The sequence below is a fragment of the Callionymus lyra genome, chromosome 1 (genome assembly GCF_982586985.1).
Source record: "Callionymus lyra chromosome 1, fCalLyr1.hap1.1, whole genome shotgun sequence".
Classification (NCBI taxonomy): domain Eukaryota; kingdom Metazoa; phylum Chordata; class Actinopteri; order Syngnathiformes; family Callionymidae; genus Callionymus; species Callionymus lyra.
The window spans coordinates 10,288,956-10,311,933 of NC_141818.1; the positions used below are offsets into that span (position 1 = coordinate 10,288,956).

General features: G+C 40.3%; 1 protein-coding gene across 5 annotated transcripts; it reads right to left on the reverse strand.

Moving 5' to 3' along the window:
* Positions 1-1,315: 1,315 nt before the first annotated feature.
* Positions 1,316-22,840, reverse strand: clip1a (CAP-GLY domain containing linker protein 1a). Of its 5 annotated transcripts, none has more exons than XM_087792247.1 (26): positions 22,694-22,837; positions 18,334-18,626; positions 17,711-18,249; positions 17,291-17,415; positions 16,995-17,211; positions 16,713-16,910; positions 15,619-15,710; positions 15,427-15,487; positions 14,122-14,226; positions 12,674-13,582; positions 12,492-12,608; positions 12,308-12,365; positions 12,138-12,221; positions 11,910-12,066; positions 11,673-11,838; positions 11,287-11,502; positions 8,308-10,743; positions 7,295-7,432; positions 7,128-7,234; positions 6,938-7,058; positions 6,803-6,855; positions 6,118-6,235; positions 5,171-5,309; positions 5,044-5,102; positions 3,845-3,972; positions 1,316-2,079 (listed from the first exon to the last, which is right to left on the reverse strand). In XM_087792247.1, the coding sequence occupies exons 2-26, from the start codon at positions 18,422-18,424 to the stop codon at positions 1,851-1,853; spliced, it is 6,663 nt and encodes a 2,220-aa protein (XP_087648373.1). In that variant the 5' UTR covers positions 18,425-18,626; positions 22,694-22,837; the 3' UTR covers positions 1,316-1,850. The 5 variants fall into 5 exon arrangements, with proteins under 5 accessions (XP_087648373.1, XP_087648387.1, XP_087648380.1 ...); XM_087792261.1 differs by having other exon boundaries at positions 5,050-5,102; positions 22,694-22,835; XM_087792254.1 differs by lacking the exon at positions 22,694-22,837 and adding an exon at positions 22,203-22,421.
* Positions 22,841-22,978: the final 138 nt, after the last annotated feature.

A 22,978-nucleotide genomic window follows, 5' to 3' on the forward strand; every position in this document is an offset into this window, starting at 1 on the left:
TTGTGAAAAGATCATTAAGAATAAAGGATTTATTAGTAATGGAGCGAACATTAAGAAGTCCCACATTCAGCACCGATGACGTCACTGACGACGCCGCGTCACTGACAGGCGCGCAGAGCGGGATCTTTTGAAGCGAACAGCGGTCACGTGGGTACCAGCTGTCACTGAAGTTCAACTCGGTTGTAAAAGTCGAATTAAAGAGAGGAAATGAAAAAATCTTACCACCTTTCGTTGAGGTCTGGACAGACGGCAGCGCTGATGTGTCGTCACACACAGTGAGAGGAATGTCGATCAAACATCGATGATGTTCGATGACGTCAGAGTTGTTCCGAGCGATCGCAACTACACGTCTCATCCTGACCTGAACTCCAGCTTGACTCGATCCCTTGTGGAAATCGCCCGGTACTCGACAGATCAAACGATATTCCACAGAGTCCGAGTCGATGAGAAGCGGAGCCGGAAACACGTTCACCGGACGTTGGTAACTGTCGCGAGTGAAGTCCTCCATCGACTCTCTGATGTTGAGAAGAGCATCACGATCATAGATCCGAGATGCTTGAGACATATCTTAAGTGATATGAGCATAAAAAGGGGCCGAATAATATTGCACGCCCCACTTTTCAGTTTATTTGTTAAAAAAGTTTAAATTATCCAATAAATTTTGTTCCACTTCACGATTGTGTCCCACTTGTTGTTGATTCATGACAAAAAATTAAAATTTTATATCTTTATGTTTGAAGCCTGAAATGTGGCGAAATGTTGAAAGGTTCAAGGGGGCCGAATACTTTCGCAAGGCACTGTATATGTATATATATATATATATATATATGTATATGTATATGTATATATATGTATATATGTATATCTATATATGTATATGCATATGTATATGTGTATATATATAAATATGCAATTTGTGCCTTTAACTCAAGACATGAAATAGAAAAAAACAAAAGGGGGAATAAAGAAGAAAATGGAGGGAAATTAAGCCTTAAAACACTTTGAAAAGTAAAGACCAAATTAAAAAGTAATAAAATAAGGAATAATTAAGAAAGCTGGTTTAAGTTACCAGTCATCTACCCGACAAGTTATCCTAGTTTGATTTTATAACTCTACGAGCACCATATAGTGTAAAAGGGCAACGAGAACATAATAAATCATGATTTATCATTAACTCGTGACACGTACATAGATCTTTGAATGAGCAGGTCGTTAGAGTGAAGACATTGACACAGATAAGAGCAGAAATGTAGATGTGGATCAACAAGAGTTAAAATTAAAAATGTGTAAAAAAAAACAAAAAAAAAAAACACAATTTCTCAGTTAAGCATAAATTTATTTTATTTAAACATTTTGGACAAATTGCTTCAACGTCTCACAAAGACATTGTTGATTTGTTAAAAAGCTAATTCAGGAAGGCAATTCATGCGGAACTGAGGATTCCAGAAAAGTGCTTACATTCACACCCCCCCACACACACACACACTCACACACAAACACACACACACTGACACAGGTGTGCGGACAGAAGTTCCCGTTACAGAGGCGAAGCACACGAGGACCAACAAAGTTCTCATCCGTCACCTCCAGCAACCGTCTCCCAGCATATAAAAATAAACTATAGATCTTTACTTTTTTTTTTGCAGGAACTGAGATCAAAGTCATTTACATTTTTCCAATAAACAAAAGAGTCTCAAACTGTGCAAATGATCTTGTGATAAATTAAACGAATCATCCGAACCTGCCACGTCACACACTGTGGTACGAGTCGTACAGATTTTGCTTGATTGCCGTGCGCGCCCCCAGATCATGTGCAGCGATCCTGTGCAGCGGTTGTGCGTGGAGAGGCTCTAGAAGGTCTGGTCGTCGTTGCAGCCGTCGGTCCAGTGGCCGAACACCTCGCAGATGTCGCAGTAGGGACGCTCCTCGCCCTTGGTGCCGTGGTAGCTGGTGTGAGGCACGGGGTCGGGCAGCTGCATCTGCGTCGGGCAGTCCTCGGTGTCGTGGACGTCGAAGCAGTCGCAGATGTCGCAGAAGAGTCGCGGAGGAGGTTTCTTCTTCACGGGCTCCTTCTCAGCGCTGTGGGCGGGATAAGTAAGTAAGTAAGTAATTTTTATTTATATAGCGCTTTTCCAGACCAGGGTCACAAAGCGCTTAAACAATCAAAACAATATTCAATAAAGTATATATTTTAAAGATCAAGATAAAACTGATAACAACAGGAGTTCCAGAAAATCAAGACGAGATAAGGAATGGACATGAATAATTGCTATAGAAAAACAAAACTTTTACATACAAATATATATTTATTAAGCTTTTTCCTACACCTTTAGATTTCTTTTCAATGTTTCGACTTTTGAACTTGCTTCAAGGTGGCACCGTTTTTGTGAAGAACATTTTTTCCTATTTTTATTTGATGCATTTTGTCAACTTTTATTTTTAAATTATGATATAGATTTTATTTCAATCCAAAATTCAACTTCTAATGTTGTTCCAAATAGAACTAATCTCTGCGCATGTTTGTGAAAACTACATTTTTAAACTTGAGCTCTGATAAATAAAATAAACTAAGCTTTTATTCAAAAAGACTGGTGTCATTAAACTGTGGTGAGACTTTTGTGACACGATGTGTGGCAATGACGCCATAAAAATTCATTAAAAATCTGAAAAACTACAACAATGATAGTTAAAAACAACCAGATATGTGGTTATTATCGTTTCAAAACAGACTCTATTAAGTGACTTCATTTTCAATAAAATAAACGAGTCTTTTTGTAATCACGTAGCAACTGTTCATAACTGTAGTTCTTTATCTTGATGGCGTGAAACCAAGTCTAGAAAGTGAAAGTCTTACAAACATGACGCGTTTATGTACTATCAGCTACAAATGTATAACTATTAACTAATAAGTAACTTGAGTCTCAACAAAAGAAACGCAGTCAAGGTCTGAAACAAGCAGAAAAATAGTCTCTATTTCAGTCTTTTGCGACTGTCATTTGTTGCGATGACGCACTTCTGCCAGAAGGTGGAGTAAACGCCAAATTGAGATTTGCAAACATTTATTCAAAATGTGCATTAAAATATATTTCCAAATCCTAACAAAAATTTCTACGGAGCCCCTAGATGGCGTGAAACCAAGTCTATAAAGTGAATCTTTACTGAAGAGAAGAGGCATTGGTTACAGGTGGATGAATGGAGAATGTTAGTTTCACAGCTTGATCCTGTCAGACGGAGGCAGTTCTTCAAGTCATCCATCCATCCATCCATCCATCATTCTCGTTCATCGGTCAATTAATAATTCCAGCTCAATCTTCTTAAGCTTCTGATCACTCAATCGATCCCTTGGTCATCAATAAATAAGTGATAATACATGTTCCTTCTGTGCGTTTATTACCCATTTAGAACTTACTCATATCGCACAGATTCCAAAACACACTAGATCCAGAAATGGACCCTCACGAGATGACCTTTCCCCTCCCAACCAACACACTCAAACAATGAACGTTGCCATCAAGTGGCTAAACTTTAGAACTACAGTTATGAACATTTACTATGTGATTCGAAAAAATACTCTTTTATTTTGGTAAAAACAAAGTCACTGATGGAACTCCTTCGCCATCATTACCATATTTCTGTATTCTGTATACTGTACTGAGTTTTGTCGTTTTCAATAAATAATTAATTCTCTTTTGAATCTTACTACCATTTCTTCTTTTTTGCATTTTGAGGCTGTACCAGGAATTTAAATTTAGCAACATAGCAATTTTCATTATTAAATCTGAAAATGTTCCTTTCTGGATCTGGTCTACTGAGTTTCACGAGTGCACAGAGGGAAGACGCTCACCTGTTGTAGTTATCCAGCTCTCTCTGGTTGTTCCCATTTAAAGCAGCGGTGGCCATTGTCTCTAGTTTCTCTTTGAGCTCCTGGTTCTTCCTCTGAAGGTCCACGATGACCGAATTTAAAAACTGTATCTAAGAAACATAAGCAGCCGTTAAACCCACTGATATTCACTCCACCATCGCTCTCCTTGTGGTGCGAATCTAAACATATTTAGTGAGTGAACAAACGTCTGTGTGACGGATACATATCAAGTACATATCATTTGCACGACACCGGTGACACACAGACATGCACGAGTGAAGCTGATGAAAAACAACAAACCGCTGCCTGATGAAGCCAACATCAGAAACAGGGCGGGCGAGAAGTTGGCGTTTCAGAAAAGAGAGAAGAGAAAAATCAAGATTCAAATGAGACAAAGATACAGTGTAACATTTCAGTCCGAGGGACGGAAATGAGCCTCAGGGAAAAACAGGTTAAAACTGAAAAACATTATCCTGTAAACACACGACTGATGCATGACCACGACCTTCAATTCACCTTCAGTCTGATGTACGCATGCACGATAGAACGGAGGAGGAAGGCGTGTCTGTGCCGAGTTATTAGTGACGGCCAAACCCATGACGAGCTTGTTTATTGGACACATGAATATTCATCAGCAGAAGGTAAACCGATTAAACCTCACTGTGACTATTTAGAAAATATATTTACAGTACAGTTGAAACATTAACACAAGTTATGTTGAAGACATTTCTTAAAAAGGTGAACTGATAGATGTTATTTGCGTCTTTTGTGCAGATTAATGTGATTAAATGTATCATTCTTACCCTGCTTTTGTTGTATTACATTGAGTTATGATTTTAACACGTGGAGAACAATACATTAATGTGACTTATAAGAAAGAAGACATCATCAAAGTTGAAACTAGATCAAACCAGATTCCGTCTTTAATGGTCTTTCACATCCCCTGGTAACTTTGATAAACGTTTTGTTTTTCATCTTAAAGAAAATAATAACCAGTTAATGTCAATAACTCATGCCTTTATATGGAGATGTGAGCCATTAAAGTCAGAAATACAGAAGGAAGCAGCAGCATTAGGGTGTAAAGTTTTCTTTTACAAGCCATCAATCAAGTTTCATTTTCCATGACAGGAAGATAAACATCTGCAGCACAAGAGCAGAGCAATAACGTCAGTTGTTGAAACACTCACCTGACCCTCCAACTCATCCTCTTCGTCCTTCTCCTTGCCCTGAGTTGCATTACCTGGGAAAAAATGTTTTTTCTCATCATCCGTCTGCCAGTAACTTAAGTGAGAAATACGCTCATCGTACCTGATGCATTGACTCCTGCAGCTCCGTCCTTCTCCAGTCTGTCCACCTGCTGCTTCAGATGCACTTTGTCTTTCTCCAGAGTCTGAATCGTCTCTTGCAGAGATTTCACTGAGGCACTTTCACAGCGTAGAGAGGTCAGCTGAGGGAGGGGGGGGTGTTAATCTCAGTTCTCAGTTCAGATAAAAATAACATCAAATCTGCTTCCATAAGACATTCAAGTTAGTGAAGAATGTGGATTTCAGACATTTAAGGCAGGCTTAAATAAAGAACTGATCGATAAAAGAAGAATGGACAGTAACAGTTTCTGAATGCACACAACAGCAGCGCTGAGTTCACTGAGAGGTAGCGAGACTTAATACATTTTAAAATAAAAAATAATTAAATTTAAAATAACACGTCAGCGAGTAGCCAGGCTACTCAGTCATACCATGCCTGTTAAATAAACTCTAAACCACATTTAAACAAACTTAACTGGGGGCCAAATCATTTTCTGTTGCCCGCTTTGTGCTTTCCTCAGAATCAAAGTAGCCTTCTGTTCACGTAGACTTAGATAGAACTTTATTGATCCCTCAGGAGGCGATTTATAAAGATATGGTGTTTAGAGAATGAGATTATAAAAAGGTAGAAATAAGAGTAAAGCCAATGTTGAAGGAAATTAATGTGTTGGTTAAAGAAGGAAAATAATACAAATAATAAAGATAAGTCTCAAAGAGAAAAAAACAATTCAAAATCAGACTTCAGTTTACATTACATTTACATTAAAGGGTTAAAAACGTGGTTCAGACAAGTAAGTAAGCAAATACACACACGTACGAGTAAGAAAACTTTGCGTCTGCCTTTGTTTGCATACTCGTGTTGGCGTGTGTGTTCTTATATTAAGTATATAATGGACAAGTGTGAGAAACTTGATGTCTGGGTAAATATTTGGGAGTCCTCTGTGATCATACCTCGGCCCTCAGGTTTTCCACCAGCTTATCCTTTTCGGAAATTAAGGCACCGTTTTTATGGACAGTCTGTTGAAGGTCCGTCTTCTGTTTGTCAAACTTCTCCTTCAAGTTACTCTCGCTGTCAATGAGCGACAAAGAATCTTAGAGAAATACACAATACATCTGCAACAGGAAGACTGACAATACAAACATGTATTCATGCGGTACACGGCAGTGTGAGTCGTTAAAGATTACCTGAAACCATTGTTAGGCAGGCTTTGAATAAGAAAAAAGGATTTTAAGTAAACGGCACAGTAACAAAAGTGTAACAGTCAAGTAGGTTAATATAAATATTAAAAATCCTATCGTAAATATGTTTGGATTTGATCCGATTCCAGTGACAAACTGGTCCTTTTGAAAGGACGTCGGTGTATTTACTGTATTAACGGCAGCTGTAACACAGCAAAATATATTTCCCATTCTTTAAACTTTATTTTATTTCTATATAAAGTCCATATTTCTAAGATTTCAACACTAACACTTGGTGGAACTTTTTTTTGTTGTTGTACATTCTGTCAGCATTTATTTTCTTATAGTGACAGACAAATCAAAATAAAGCATCAAATGTATTTTTTGGAACATGCGACTCTGCTACTGTAGATCTTATTAAAATGTATTTTTGTTTTATTTTTTTCCCTCTTCCTACCGTTTCTTCAGCTCCTCCAGCTGTTTCTTCAGGGCGGACCGGTCTTCCTTGAGCTTAGGAAAAGATACGAGAACATTAATGTCTAAAAAAAAGGGCCATGAAGTGATAACCTCCTAATCCTTCTTTAAGAGTTACCTTCACAAGCTCGCTCTGCCCTTTATGCTTGCTGTCAAGGTCCTGAGTCAACTTCTTCTTCTCTTCTTGCAGCGCTTGAAGGGCTGTGGATTTCTCATTAACCTCGTCTTCAAGCTTTTTACTGAAAACACACACAAAGTTCTTATTGGAGCAACAGGTGGTTTACTTTCACATGACATGCAAGCCTTACATTTGCTCAGCCAGACTCTTGGTCTTCTGAGTTTCTATGCTGAGCTGCTCTTTGGATCCATTCAGGTCTTTTTTGTACTTGGAATTATCCTTCTTCAGCGCTGCCAGCTATACAAAGAAAGACATCAATTAATATCCTGTCAGCGAGTTTGTAACTTCATATATTACCTGGGCTTCTAACTCCTGTTTGGAACATCTAACTTCCTCCATCAGCGCTGCATTTTCACCCTTTTCTTGGAGCAAACCGTTTCTCTCTTTTGTCAGCAGCTCAAGGGCTTCACTAGTTTTACCGGAAGACTCTGAAGCCTGAATTCAAGGAGGGGAAATGAATTGAAGCTCCTTATTACAAATTTAATGACACATATTTTTTGCCAAGGCAATTATTCTCATGCTCAATTACTCATTCATGGTGCTGAAGAAATTAAATTAGGGCCGTCATGCTTAAAGAATGAACACCTTTGATTGTAAGTCTCATTTCTTCACAACACCGTGAAACATTTGGACCTGCTTTATAGCAGTTGGTTTAGAGACTGTTTTATTTATAAGGCTAAAGAACTGAGGTGTTTTTTTTAAGTTGGCAGAAAGAGAATAATGTATATAAACCAAACAAGGACCTTGTTTTATAAACATCTACATATGCGGTGTAATGAAACAGTGCAACGGAAGTGCCACTACATGGAAGTTAAAATGTTCTTATACTGTTAAGAAGCTAGAAATAAATATCAATCATCAAGAATAAACTGAAAAAAAAATAAAATCATCAACGACAGCCCCAATTTAAAGTATTTCCCAGATTTGGATTCGTCCAAATAACTTTTAGGTAAATACAGTAAAAGTTAGTGACACAAAACATGAAAAGGAAACATCTATTTCTAGAAAACCCTGTGGCCTCAGAACTGACGGAAACAAGGGACTTATGATTCCAATAGAATATGAGAAAATATTGTCTCAAGTCTCAAAATAGGAAATTTGAAGATTCTGCCTCGTTGTCAATCTGGTTATGAGGCCACGGGGTCACCACTAAAGGCTGGGACCCATATTAATCACCAGTGTTAGTGAATGAAGGATGAAAGTTAGAACTCAAAGTAAAAGGGGAAGGAAGGACCATTAGGCATGCAGTGTGAAGGTGACACAGCCCCAGCCAGTCTACGATGTGTTTGCGACCTGCACAGGGAGAATACCTCAAGCTGCTTAGAAAGAGCAAGTTTAAGTTGGGACTCAAGCTCCTGGACTCGCTGCGTTGACTCGTCTTTCTCCACTTGCAGAGACTCCTTAAGAGCTGTTAAAGCATTCACTTCGGAGGACAGATTGTTTTTTAGGAGCTTTCCTTCCTCAACGCTAGACTTGTACTGATTCTCAAGAAGATCTTTGTTGGCTTGCAGACCTTTGAGCTGGACCTCGTACTGTTGCAAGTTCGCTTGTTCTTTAGCCAAATCTTCGAGGAGCTTCAAACGTTCCGTCTGCCAGTCTTCCTGGTTGCCGTGAAGGGAGGTTAATGTCTGCTCTAGCTTGGACTTGTCTTCTAAAAGACCATTCTTCTCCACGGCCAGTGTGTTTGCTCGCTGGTTCATCTCCTCGAGTTGAGACAGAAGTTGTTGTTTGTCTTGAGACAACCCACTAGTTTCCTGTTCTAGCTTCTTCAGTTGAGCCCTCGTCTCTTCCATGTCACTCTTATAAGTCGCCTTTTGTTCATCGGCATCCTTCTGGTGAGACAACTGTTGTGCCTGCTCTTCTTTCAGTTGTGACACCAGTTTATTAAGATCTTCAATTTGTTTTTCCAGGCCGTCCTTGTCAGAGAGGACTTGAGTCTTTTCTCCAGATTCAGCCTGGAGCTGATCCTCCAGAAGCTTCTTTGCCTCAGACACTGACCTAGAGTGTTGTTTTAGGCCCTCAATCTGCTTCAAGAGACTAGTTTTCTCCAGATCTAAGCCCTGCAGGCTGGCGTCTGCTCGGCTTTGCGATGACTGCAGATCCTCACACTGTTGTCTAAGAGTAATAATTTGCTGAGTGAGATCAGTCTTGTTTTTTTCTGAGTCAACTTTCAGCTTCTCTTGTTCCTGAACGAGCTCACTTTGTCTTTTTTCAAACATTTGGAGGTCTGTTGTTTGTTTCTTGTTCATCTCATCCTTTTCTTTTTTCAATGAATTTAATTCGCTTTCTACCAAATTACCCTTGTTTTGAGTTTCCTCCAGTAATGCGGATAAATTGGTCTTTTCTTGGCTAAGCTCAACGTTAGCCTTATTTTGACTGTCTAGCTGGTCTTTAACTGTCCGAATGTCACCACTAAGTTTCTCTCTCTCAAGGGATAGAAGACTTTTCTCAGATAATATCTTACTAAGCTTCTCCTCCAACTCTCCTTTCTCCGCTGACAAGTGCTCAACGTCACTCCTCTGCTTCTCTAGGACTCCTTCCAAGGTCATCTTCTCTTTCTGTAGCTCATGCAGAGCCTTCTTAGATTCAGAACTCTGAGTGGTCAAGGCTTGTTTCTCCTGTTCAAAAGATGACAACGTTTCTTGCAACCTGTCGTTGGCCTGCGACAATTGCTGAGTCACGTCTTTCATCTTCTCTTTTAACTCCTCCACTTCTTTTCCAAGCTCCTCTTTCTCATTGCAGACCTTCCTCTGAATGGTGAGCAAGTTTTCCTTCTCCTGCATGAGCTGAATCCTCTCGGAATCAGTGATCTGGTTACTCGTTTTGAATTCTTCCAGCATCTGGGCCAGACTCAGCTTCGAAGCTTGAAGTTCCTCGACCTCCCGCGCTGAAGTCTCCAGGTCTTTCTTGGTGAGAACAAGCTTGTTTTGAACCTCCTCCTTCTGCACTTCTACATTCTTCTTATCGGCCAAGACAGCGCTGATCTGGGAGGTCATCTCTGCCTTCTCGTTCTTCAAAGCTTCAGTGAGGGCTTGTAGCTCAGTATTTTTCATCGTCAGGTCTTCCTTTTCTAGTTTCATCGATTGAAATCTCGCCTGCAGCTCAGCATTTTTAGCATCATTGGACTTTTTACTTTTTTTGGCAGCATCGATTTCTGAAAGCAAGGTCTCCTTCTCATTTGCAAAGCTAGCCCTGGCTTCATTAAGGTCTTCTTCTGCCCTCTTCTTTTCCCTGCAAACATTTTCATAATCGGCTACAAGCTGTTTATTTCTGGCCTCATTTTTCTGACTTTCCTGTTGATGCTTAAGGAGTAACTCGTTGCTCACTATAGCTTCTTTTTGAAGCGCCTCAATTTTCTCCTGGTGTTCCCTAATTGATTGATTCAGGGCTGAACTGCCATTTTCGGCGTCTTGCAAAGATCTCTTGAGCTCCCGGATTTCTTCGTTCAGCGATTCCTTCTCTTGGTCCAGACTCGTGTTTTTAGCGAGTAGCTCATCCTGCCGTTTTGCGAATGCATCTCTAGATTCCAGCAGTTCTTTATTTTGTGCAGACAGCTGCTTGAGACTAGCCTCGCTCTCAGACAGCTCCTGTTGTACACATGAAAGCCGTTTCTCCAGATCGCAATTCCCGGCTTTAACGTCCGTGCGTTCTTTACTCATGTTTTCCAGATCTACATTCTGTTTCTCCAGTTTTGTAGACAAGTTTTTGACATCTTGCCTGGAGGAGTCAAGCTCAGCAGAAACACACTGGGAAAATAAAGTTGAAAGAAAAAGGGGGATAATGCATGTATTTATGTGAAATGCAAAGAAATGCAGGAATCCACAAAAATAAACCAAGCAGATATGGATTCAAATAGACAGGCAACTGAAAAAAAAGATAAGCTGCAGGAGCCGGGGACTTCACCACAAGTTAAACCAGAATGATTCTCAAAAACTGAAGAACAAACATTTTCACTTTTAGGTTTAAATGATCTCATTAAAACCCTTAACTAACTTTGGTTTGTACATTTTAAATTTGATATTTTAGCAAGAAACCACTGAGTGAAAACGTTTTATTTAGGAAAACTAAGACCATAAAATGCGGCCGCTGGAAATGTAAGAAGCATGTTATGAGTGTAGAAATTAATCAATGTTGGTTTAAAAATGCAGGATATGAAAGATGGTATTAGATGAAAAATTCAAAATCCATTTTTTCTCTAAAAAAAAAGAAAAAGAATTCTGCAAGAAATATCCTGCAGGTTTATTAAAATCTAAAACCCCAGAGAATAAAATTAATTTGTTCTTTTTTACCTGGACTTGTTCTTTGTATGGCTTCAACTCAGTTACCAACTTCTCAAGCTGCTGGTTTTTGTCTGTAGACAGTGAGGTCTCATGCTTTAACTTCTCCACCTGCTCCTGCAGCACTTGAAGTTCCTTTGCATGAAGACCAGATGCCTCTGAGAGACTTTTCTCTTTAGACAGCTTCAGCTCCTCTGCAAGAGTCTCACCCTGGACCACCGTCTTCTCCTTTAAAACAGGAATGAAATATATTAAATGTTTGTTTGCTGCATCACACAAGTTCAAACGTCAAGTTCAAAATAGTTAGTGTCTTAATAACATTTCAGAGTGGTGACAAATGGTCCCACAGAAGAAAATAGTATTGATTTGAAATAACAAAGTAAAGAAACGTCACCAACCAAAGAAGAAATCTTCTCCTGGAGACTGCTAATTTGAGATTGAAGTCCTCCTCTGGTGTCTGTGAGCTCTTGCTCCTTACAAGTCAGTTCATGCTTGAGTTTTTCATTCGCGCTGGACATGTTCTCCTTCTCTTCCGCGAGCCGACTCTGTAGCTCTTCAACCCTCCTGGAACACGGAGGACATTTTATATTAATATGTGATGCATTCTTTTTTTTTTTAGAAGTAGCTCAACTCGCCTTTCTTTTTGTTTCAAGTCTTCGTTCATCTTGGTCAGCTGGGATGAACTATCTCCAGACGCCTTCATCATCTCTGAAATGTCATTTTCCAGTTTGCTCTTGGCCTCGGCGAGTTGCTGCACTCTCTCGTCTCCAGCCCCCACTTTTCTCTCCAGGCCTGAGTGACAAGAGCAGAAACTTACTGAGGAATCCTGAAATAACACTTGTATATCTGCTTTGTATTCCAACCATTTATTTGACTTCTCAGGGATTCGGCTTCTGCTGTCAGAGACGTGCACTGTTCTTCCTTCTTGCTGAGCCGCTCGATGGTTTCTGATCATGACCAGATAAGAAACAGTTGTTAACTAAACAATGACTACCAAACAAAAGATGACAAAACAAAAAGACATTTTCTGTACCTTGCATAGTATTTGCAGATTTTGAATGCTCCTCTGTGCTGTCACTCAACTTCTGCTTCTGAAACGAAAATTCAAAATCCAAATCTTTACGAGCTTCAAAGTGATCCGAGCACTAAAACCATTAAATGGTTTAATTTCACACAAATAAATATTTCAGCACTGGTGCCAAAGATGAATCTCTCACCGTGTCGACAAGCTGCTGCTCCAGACTTTTCTTTTCCTGCTGCACAGCTGTCAGGCTCTGCTGCAGGGAGAGAACCTCCTGTGCTTGAGCCTCCAACTTGGATCCGAGCTCACCAACCTGTAGAACATTTGGGAACGTTACCCTCTCATGACGCTTAATTGGATTCAACAGAACATGAGTACCTTAGAGTCCTGAGTGCTCCCTTGTTTTTCCACCGCCGCTAGCTGTGTCTTCAAGGTCTCAAGCTCCTGGTTACTCAGAGTTACTTGGCTGCGTAGAGACTCCACTTCCATCGTCTGCTCTTTGGTTTTGATGTCCTTTTCTGAGGCTTGTTTTGCCATCTGAACTTCTTTCTCCTCAAGCTCTTTCATACGGACTTCAGCAGCATTCAGCTTTCCAAGGACGTCTTCCATCTCCACAAGGTGCTGGTCCTCAGCTTTGTCGACACTGGAATGCAACATCTCCTTCAGTTGGTCCCTCTCGTCGGTCATAGTCGCCAGCAGTGACTTGAGCTCCCTAGATTTATGTACGCTGGTCGATAGCTCTGCGCCGTGTTTGGCCTCCATTTCTTCCAAAGCCAACTTGCTCTCCAGCTTCAGCTTCTCGAGGGCCGTTCGAGTTTCCTCGAGCTGTGACATTTGAACGCCTTTATCTGAACTCAAGGACAACCTCAGCTCCTCCATGGCTTGTTGGTGCGAGGCTGTGGAAGCCTCTAGCTCGGACTTCCAAGCTTCCGCGGCGTCAGCCTTCTCCTTCTCAGCCTGGCTCAAGCGGATTTGCAACTGCTCCTTGTCACTGGAGAGCTGAATGGAAGAGGCCTGGAGCTGAGCCGTCGTCTCCGTGTGAGCCTTCTCTTGAGAATCCTGCTCCACCTTGTGCTTCGCCATCTCCTCTCGGTGGCTGAGTTCTTGTGAGGAAAGTTGACTTCTCAACTTATTCACCTCCTCCAGAAGAGTGGAGAGGGTGGATTCCGGGTCCACGGAGCCATCTTTGGCCCCGAGACGAAGCTGCAGGTCGGCCACCTCTATGTTTTGTTGCGAAAGGTCCCTTTCCAGCTCCATGATGCGAGACTTTTCAGACACTGTGGCGACCTTTAAAACCACAAATTCTTTGTTCAAAATCTGAAGTTAAGCCTTCTGCCATGATAATTAATAAAAAATAATAAGAATGAATACTGATATGCAACTCTTGATGTGCCAACATCTGTACATTAACTGCAAAAAATATCATATGAATATGAAAATACAACACAATGTTGTCTCATCTGGAGCGGCAGGGGAACAGGTTCAGACTAGCAAACAGAGGGACACCAAGTAAGCAGGACAAATGGATGCTGGGAAGGATTTTGGAATAAGGAAAATGACCTTAAGTGGCTAAATAGAGTTTTGTCTGTCTGGTTTAGCAGTGATACGAGTAAAACAAGAGTGAGTTCATGCTGGTTACCAGATGAAATAAAACTCCAGATTTTCTTATGAATGATAAATTGATAATAAAGCAAATATACTGATCAATATCACTGGGAATTCATTGATTTACACTTTAGTTCCAGCTAAACCCAGTTGCTGCTGTGGACCACCGTTTACCCTTGCACTCTTTCCAACGCAGCGCAGGACAGAACAGAATTCATTACCCTAGTGTCTTCTAACTCTCTTTGGAGTTTCTCAGCTTTGGTCTTTTCAAAGAGCAGGCTCTGTTCAAGCTCCTTAATCTGGGCATGCTCCAGTCTGGTCTGCGTCTGTTAGTAAACAAGGGGAGAGGAAGAGAACACACCAGTGCCACCATCACATGCCAGCCCAACAGACAGAGAGGAGGAGGAGGAGGAGAGTAAAGAGAGGGATGTGAACAGTGGATGTCCAGATTATGTTGGGAGGTTGTTGGAAGAGCAGGACAACAGGTGTGCCATCCACAGCATTAGGTGGAACTCTGGGAATTAATGGAGGGAAATATAAAAGCAACACATTTGTGAGTGGTATCATGTTGATGGAAGAAATCATGCAAAACCGACACCTAGTGAAGAGAGAGATGAACACATGCCGTGAAAAATAAACAACCACAAATGGTGAAAGAGAGAATTCGGAGCTAATCTTGACCTCTTTCTGCCTCTTTACTTCTATAACTCAGAGTATTTTTTAAACTAAACTGGGTATGATCCAGACTACACAGTGGAAATGTGCTTCATCCATTTGCAAAGAATATAGTGAATTCAAAGTAACAGAATCGTTTGAACGAGGGAATCATTGTATCCGAGTATTAACAGCTTCGAGTCAGGTGGAAAAACAAAATATACAGAGGTGGAGCATGACGGGTGTTCGTCCAGTGGTTCCATGCTGAGCACTGGGCCGACATTAAGGACGAGGACAGAAGGGAAGAAGAAGGGATCATGATACGATGATCGCTCAGGAGTGAGGCTTCAAAAGGTTATAGCACAACATTTTCAGATTTTGTTTAACGAAGGAATTAAAAAAATAAAATAAACGCCTCCAGGTTGTTTATTTCAAACTACATGCAGGTTCTTAAGATGAAGTCATTGCAAGTGAGAAATGGTCGTGGAAGTTAGTCAAAAAACTTCTAGTTTAAATCTTTTTAAAAAAAATTGAAAGACCAATTGAAGAACTGTGAAATCAAATTCAAATATTATGAAACGGAAACAAATTGAAGTGAATCTCGTTGGTATATCCAGAAGAAGTATCAAGATCTATAGGTTACCGTTGAACAATTATTGCATACATCACTTTGTTTAAACAATATAACCTTTAACCTTTTCTGTTTAAGTTTCCTTCTGTTGCATATGTGGATGGAAAGAGAGGAAACTACAAAATATAATGATGGGTTTCACAAGATTATGACTGATCGTTGAACGCTGCAGGCTTTTATACTATGCAGAACAGAAAGAGTTAAACCATATTAAATAATGATATTTAAAATTTTGACTTACCTCCAACTCTCCTTTGGCAATACATGCCTCTTCTACTCGGAATTGAAGGTCTTCCACTTTCCTATTAAAAATATATTGTTATCAACACCAAATAGTTATTCCAAACATGTATAGAATCTACTACATTTTGCAGCTTCCCCCCCCCCCAATTTGTCAGGCATCTGTAGACTAATCATTTCAGGTTTCACTTACCTACGCTCCTCCTCAAGTTGATTTAGCAGCGTTACTTTGTCTTTGTCGGCAGCTTCTACCAAGGCACGCAACTGGTCCATCTTAGAATCCATCTGTAACAGTATGCACAAAAACAACATTTTAGACAGGTTTAGGTGTTTCTAAATTAGACTTCTCTAATGACAAAAGACAGAAGATTGAAACCATCTAATTCTTGGAAACCAACCAAAACCCAAAATGTTTTAGTTTTTTTACTGTAATAGGTCTAAATGCATAAATGTGTCATTTTTAACAGCTCTCTTTTATAAGGTGTATTGGCTAATGTAAAGCACTGAAAGTCAGTCTGACAGTTGCTATATAAAGACAAATCTATATTATTAGTATTTTATAATATATATACAGTATATATATATATATATATATATATATATAGATAAATAAAATAAATAACTTTCTGCATCCTAAAAAGAAATGCGACTTGTATTAGGACCTTCTACTTTTACTTATGAGTCCAGTTTGAGGACAGTAAAAATAAAATCAAAAATTATATTTAACAACCTTAATTACTTTTATTTGATTTATGATGCTGCAATTTATACTCGCACAATTCAAAATTAATATCAGATGCAGATTTCATCCATCTCATGTAAGGTAAGGTAAGGTAATTACCTTACCTTATGTTGAATTATCCGAGTTATAGATCAAATTTAAAAACCTTTAATAACTGCACATTTTCACACAAACTATAATAACAAAAGTTGGTGTATTCTTTGAGAAAATAAACTTTATACATTTTTTTTTAATTATGAAAGTGGGACAACAATTCAATGCTGCTGTTATCTAAAGTGATGCAGTACTTTAATCTTGTAAAGTTATGAGGAAAACGATAAATAAGCAAAATGTTCTGAATATATTAATGCATTTGAAACTTAAATAAATTCTAATTCTATTCTCCAGGTTAATTGGCTATTGGTAGTAATGCACTGAGTAAATTGAGAACTCTCGTTTTATTCTTCATAATAAAATATAACTCAAATTGTAAAACTTGGTTTTCAAGAGTAAACAAATAAAACGAAATGGAAAAGAATGATGTAGGTACTGAAAGTTTTCCTCACCTGTTCATGCTCATCTCTGAGCAGGCCGATTTCTTGCTCCATCTCCCCAGCATGACTCGTGGCTTTGGCCACCTCCACCTTTTCCATGTCCCTCTCAACCATCAGCTGTTCAATGTGCTGTTGCTTCTCTTTGAGCGCCTCCTGCAGCGCCGTGGTGCTGGAAATCTTCCGGCTGTAGCGCGATGATGTTTCTGCCAGCTGAGGAGCGAAAAAAAACAGACCAGACTCATGCAAATGTTTGCAGACGAAATCTCAACACTTCACAGCAGATGTTTGTCTCACCAGCCCGGAGCGACTCGGCGTCGCGCTGACGGAAACAGCCGAGCTCATGGTGCTGACGGAGGAAGCGCTGGGGCTTCTCTTCAGTCCCGATGACGACGCTGCACCCGATTTACGAACCGATGTCTTTGATTTGGCTGGTGTTGTCGAGGGGAAACCGATCCTTGTAACCTTGTGCGTTGGGGCAAACAGGCCATACTTGGGTTGACACTGAAAATATCTGTAAAATTCAAATCCTTATAAGTCGGGATATTACACCTTAAAAGAAAAAACACTCTTATCATTAAAACAAGATGTACCTTGTGCCAGCCACAGCGCCATCATTCTTTCCTAAAGGCTCATCCAACTCGACACCACACCACTCCCCTTTTGCAAAATCCGTTTCTCCCAGAAAACGCACCACGCCAGCTTTTGTGCCGCCAACCTGCAACGAACGCACTGAACGTCAGCGAACTTGTAATCTACTTAAGAGATAAAAGGGTCTGCGGAGTAATCAGCTTCTGCATGATTAATACTATAATATAATCCCATCAAAGCGACAGTTAAAATACATGCCATTGTGAAAAAAGGAACACTCCCCATTGGTCAATGCTCTCAGGAATATTAAAAGGTGGTGCAACTTTCTTATGCAGCCCAGAGATATTCAACTACTTTTGGTCTTCAAATAGTTTTGATGCTTTTAAATTGAAAAAAAAGTGGTTCACGATGAGAATATTTACCAAGACACGATCTCCCATCTTGAGTTCTCGTTCTCCTTTCTTAACAGACCCGGTCTCCGACAGGTTGGAGATGGATTCACTGTTTGTTCCGGCGAGGTTAGAGGACGGCACCACAGGTGTGGTGGCCGGAGCCTTCTTCGTCGCCACGGTCTTCAACTTGGTGGCAGGCGTGTGAGAAGCCACGCTGCCCACGGAAGGGGTCGGCGACCCGGCTCGCGATTGCGGCGCCGTCGTGGTGCCATTGGCCTCTCCTTCCGTGCGGGACAACTTGGACGGACGGGTGAATATTCCTCGCAGCGGCTCGCAGTGAAAGTATCGCACGCCGGCCACGGAGCCGTCGTTCTTTCCGATGGGCTCGTCGAGAACGATCCCCGCCCATTGTCCCGGGGCGAACTGCGTCTCTCCCAAAAACTGGATGGAACCGGGCTTGTTCCCGTTCACCCACACCTGCTCCCCCACCTGGAAGCTCTCGCCCCCATTTTGGTCGTCGTCTCCCACCGGAGATGACGCTTTCTTGTCAGCCTCAGCTTTGACTCCGGCTAGAACAGATAAAAAAAATATCGTTAAATATTGATACTATTTGACAGATAATAAAAGCTAAAAGAAAGACTTATAAAAGTTACCTGCACTGGGGTTGGTTTTGGGGGCTTTAGTCCCAGCTGGCTTGGTTATTTTGCTGGGCACTTTGATTCCACTGGGCTTAGCCGTGCTCATGTTTCTTTTTGTGATCGATGAAACCCCGGAAATTCTCTGCGAGAGGGTGCAGGGTGACCCCAGATCATGAAATCAGATGATCTGCAGTGCTTCTTTTTTTTAGGTAGTGCTCCCTCTGCAAAGAGAATTTAAACAAAACAAACAAAACAAAAAAAGGAAGGGGGATGAGGGAGAAAATGAGGAAAACTCCAAAAAGGGCAACCTGTGAAAAGAGAGAAAATATGGAAAAAGTAAAATGTTTGCACTTGCCGTTTCTATGATGACCTTTTGAAAAAGAAAACATGCCTTCAAGGCCATGTGTGTATAACATGGCCTTGAAGGCATGTTTTGAAGGCATGTTTTCTTTTTGTTTTGGGTACTCTGACTCAATGAGGGTGATTCGTTTGTCTGTTTTGACAACACTCTTCACAGTAAAGACAGTCTCACAGGCCTATAAATACACATGTCACATGCGTGTTGACATTCACTCCGATGCTGACCGCCACAGTACACCCAACACCACAAGCACAGACTCCCACTCGGAAATCATGAGGTTCAATTTGGCAGGCTTTTTTAAAACAGGATTAGTCTAGAAACACAGTGATGAACAGCATCAACAGATTATTTGGCCCGTCAGATTATCTCCCCACAGGTCTGTTTGACATCGTTTACAAGCGCGCCGACAGCTCAAAGTACTTTTGATTGGGGAAACAAAACATTTACGGATCAAGTTGGTTCATGCGGAAAACGATCAGTGTCAGGCCGGTCTTTGACATTCAAACGTAAAATATGGAATTTCTAGTTTCTATCCAGTGTTAGTAGAAACTTAAATTGAGGTAATCAACTTTTGGCCTTGTGGCTGAATATCTAAGGCAAAAGATTAAGACTCAGGCAAAAGACAATCTTCAAACTAAGTGGATCATTTGAGTTCAGCCAGTCAGAGATGAAACCATGTTTCCCACAGGAATTGTAGTCGAGCCACAACAAAAACACAGAGCAAACCGAAGAAACAATACAATGACGGGGTTTGGCTACGAAAAAGGAATGAACTCAAATGTTGATACAAGTATTATTTATTCTAAAAGTACGATTTTGTGACATTTTAGATGCTCTATGCTTCACCTCCTTTGCTACTCAGGGATCAGAATGATTTTTTCCCCCTGGCACTTTCTTTGACCCACAGGCTTTCTCCACCATCACCATTGAAGGCACAGCGGGTGAAAAGTGAAACTAGGTCGCTGTCTGTTCGCATCCAGCTTGGCCACGCTTCATTCCCTACGCACAGTCAACCGACAATCAAACGTCTTCAGTTACACTGAAGAGAAATGCCAGGAAGGTAACTGGGACAAATTCAACCATGACCAGCCTTCTTGTTAAAATTAATTATCTATGGGATAAATTTAAAAAAACAATTATTGAAAAATGTTATCATTTTGTTATTGGAAATGAATGACTCTTAAATGTCATCCTTGATTCTTGGAAAACACACTAGAAGGTGTGTACTGACATTATAGTGTATTCTTTTTTTTTACAGATCAAAATATGCTCACCTTACTGTAATGTTAGAAAAGTTTCAAATAGAAATGGTGATTAAATATTTCAGATAAAAATATGGCGACTATGTGCGGCCACAGATCAGTGACACAGACACAGTCATGTGGGTAAGATGATTCATGTCAGTATTTCATTTGTCCATGTACCCGTTTGATAAAGTTATTCACAGTGAATTGGTTTTGCTCTGATTTTCTCTAGAGGATTAACTGAAAACTTGATGCTATAGTGAGTGACTTTGTTTCTAACATACTGTGTCCCTCAGAGTATTTCAGCAATGAACAGTATGCTTGTGACACGTACAACAAGTTCTATATTAGAGCCTTCAGCTTTAAGGTCAGGTCAAACTGAGAGGTTCTCGTAACAGTGCATCTGTCTGTATAGTTCTACTCCTGTTTTTCTACTATAAGTTCAGTACACAACATGTGAATTTCCCTTTTCAAAGCAGCAAATGAGTCATCTAAATATGCTTTTCTAAACCTACATTGTTGTTGTTTTTTTTTACCTAGAATACAACAATTGTGCCCGAATATCCCATTATAAATTACATTATAATAGCAGAAGCACATTATCAACACTAGACGCCAGCAAAGAAGGTGTCAAATCACAGTTGAGAGTCGCTACGTTACATAAGTGCTCAGTGTCATTCCACATAGTCTGGTCATAGTCTCAGAGCGGTAATAATAGTTGCTGGAAAATAATAATAATATTAAGCCCAGTGCACAAAGTTTCCCCAACTCAAGTTTTGACATCCTCATTTCTGCATCAAAGGCTTCTCTTGTAGTCATACAATAGAAGGGAAACAGTTGATGAATGGCTTCCCAGAAATTATGAAATCAAGTTAGTCATTTCAATATAAAGAAAATTAAAATGATCTCATATCAGGGCACTAGTAGAAGAAGATATTGACTGAATCTAAAATCCCAAGTAGGAATCAAAGGTTATTTATTGTTCATCTTCGATTCTGACACCTGATCAATTATAAAATCGACTTGATTGATTAATAATAATAATAATAATAATAATAATAATGTCTATTTATGTAGCGCCTTTCTAGACCAGGGTCAGAAAGCGCTTTAACTAAGTAAGTAATAGTTATTTGTTAAGTGGTAGCTCTCAACAGAATGTCACCTAATTCCTTTTAAGAAATGTTACAAAACCTTTTTTCAGAACTAGTTATGCTGGTTGTCATTTCTGCCTTTGACTTTGAAATAGAGCTAATTTCTCACAACAGTAAGTATGTAAGTAACTAATTCATATTTGTAGAGCGCTTTTCCAGACCAGGGTCACAAAGCACTTAAACAATCAAAACAATACCCAATAAAATATTTGCTTAAAAGGTCAAGACACCACTGAGACAAACAGGAGTCTCAGGAAAAAAAACAAGGAAAAGCCTGCACGAATAAATGAAAACAATCACCACATATTAGCTACTAGTTTTCTTTGGGCTCAGAAAAAACCCTCAAGAGGGTGTCCAACCCTCTGCATAACTCTCCATCTCTAAGCTTTTCAATGGCTCTTAATGGTAGTGAACTCAGGCTGCACATGACCTGGATTATCCTTTAAGTGATAATAGTACTGATGGGTCCGAACAATGTCCAGTCCCCCCCCCACCCCTTTAGTCGAGCACAAAGACAACTTCCTCTTGTGAACCATCGGGCTGGTCAGGAAATGGTAGTTGCTGAAAAATATTAATACCATACACAGCACCGACAGGAATAATCTGTACATTTCATAACAATTTCAGGCAGAATAAAGAGACATGGATGTATGTGGGAGTAGAGTTCTAGAAGATAACATCTGATAGTTTGGAGTGTTGATGCATAGAAAGAACAAGGCTGGTGGTTGTTTCATATATGGAAGGAATTCAAATAGAAAAATCCCCTTTAGCCAGTAGATTATGGTGGAAATATGTACATTCTGAATAAGGAAAAACGTGGTGTATATCATATAAAGTAGGTGTCGTTTCTAGTAGTATAACACAGCAGTAAAATAATAAAAGAACAGTATAGTCACGGGTCACACCCACGGACCGCATAAATACATATACACACACACACAGCAGATCGCTTTACAAACATGTCGCACTGCGTTTTCTTTAACCAACATTAAGACACACTTGTAGGCTTGTAGCAAACAAAATGGCCTGTCTGTCACTCAAGTCAAAAAAAAGCCCGTCGGTGAGGTGGCACATCTGGCGAGAATAGACCCAGAGTGTGAGGAGGGTTGGGGGGGGAAACGAACTTACCTCTTAGCCACGTGTGTAGAGTTTTTATCCATCCATTTGTCAAACACTAGCAGCTAAAAAACACACACATCCGCCGGACTCGCCGTCCGCCCAGAATATGAAACATTTCCTCCAAGAGTTTGGCAGTAATAGCGAGGCTCCAGCAGGGCTCACTGCTGCCGCAAGTTTCAACACAAGTCCACCAACAAAAACCGATCCGCTTTCGTGGAGTAAAAAAACACAACCCAAGCTCGATGACAGTCGACACTGCTTCACGACAATCCTTCACAGATTACGGACGCGATTAGTTGCTAAGTAACGTTAGCAGCGAGGCCCTGGTAGAGAAGTGGCTACAGCTAGGTTAGCTCGACTGACACCTTTTTTTCTGAGGAGCACCTGAACAACTTTCTCACATGGACTACTTTCCTTTTGGTGGCTCGTTTTCGGTGCGAAAAAAACCAGCGACGGAATTAAGGGTTTATTCAAGAGCTTCTGTGGTTGTTGGTACTGACCTGTTACTGTCCACTTCAATGGGGAAATAGAAATTATAATCGCTAGCACTGGCTACACAAACACACACACACACGCCAGCAGTCAAGACAGGCTTCAACCAACCTCCGGCCGATGAAAGCCGATCAAAGCCGATGTTGTCACGAGAGCTGCCCTCCCCACTATGTGTGGGATTTGAAAAAAAAAAGAAAAGCTACTGTGAATACGTTTTCAATTTAAGTAATTCATTTCCCGCTTTTCAGATAATCTAACTCTGGGAAATTAAAAAAAAAAAAAAAAAAAAACTT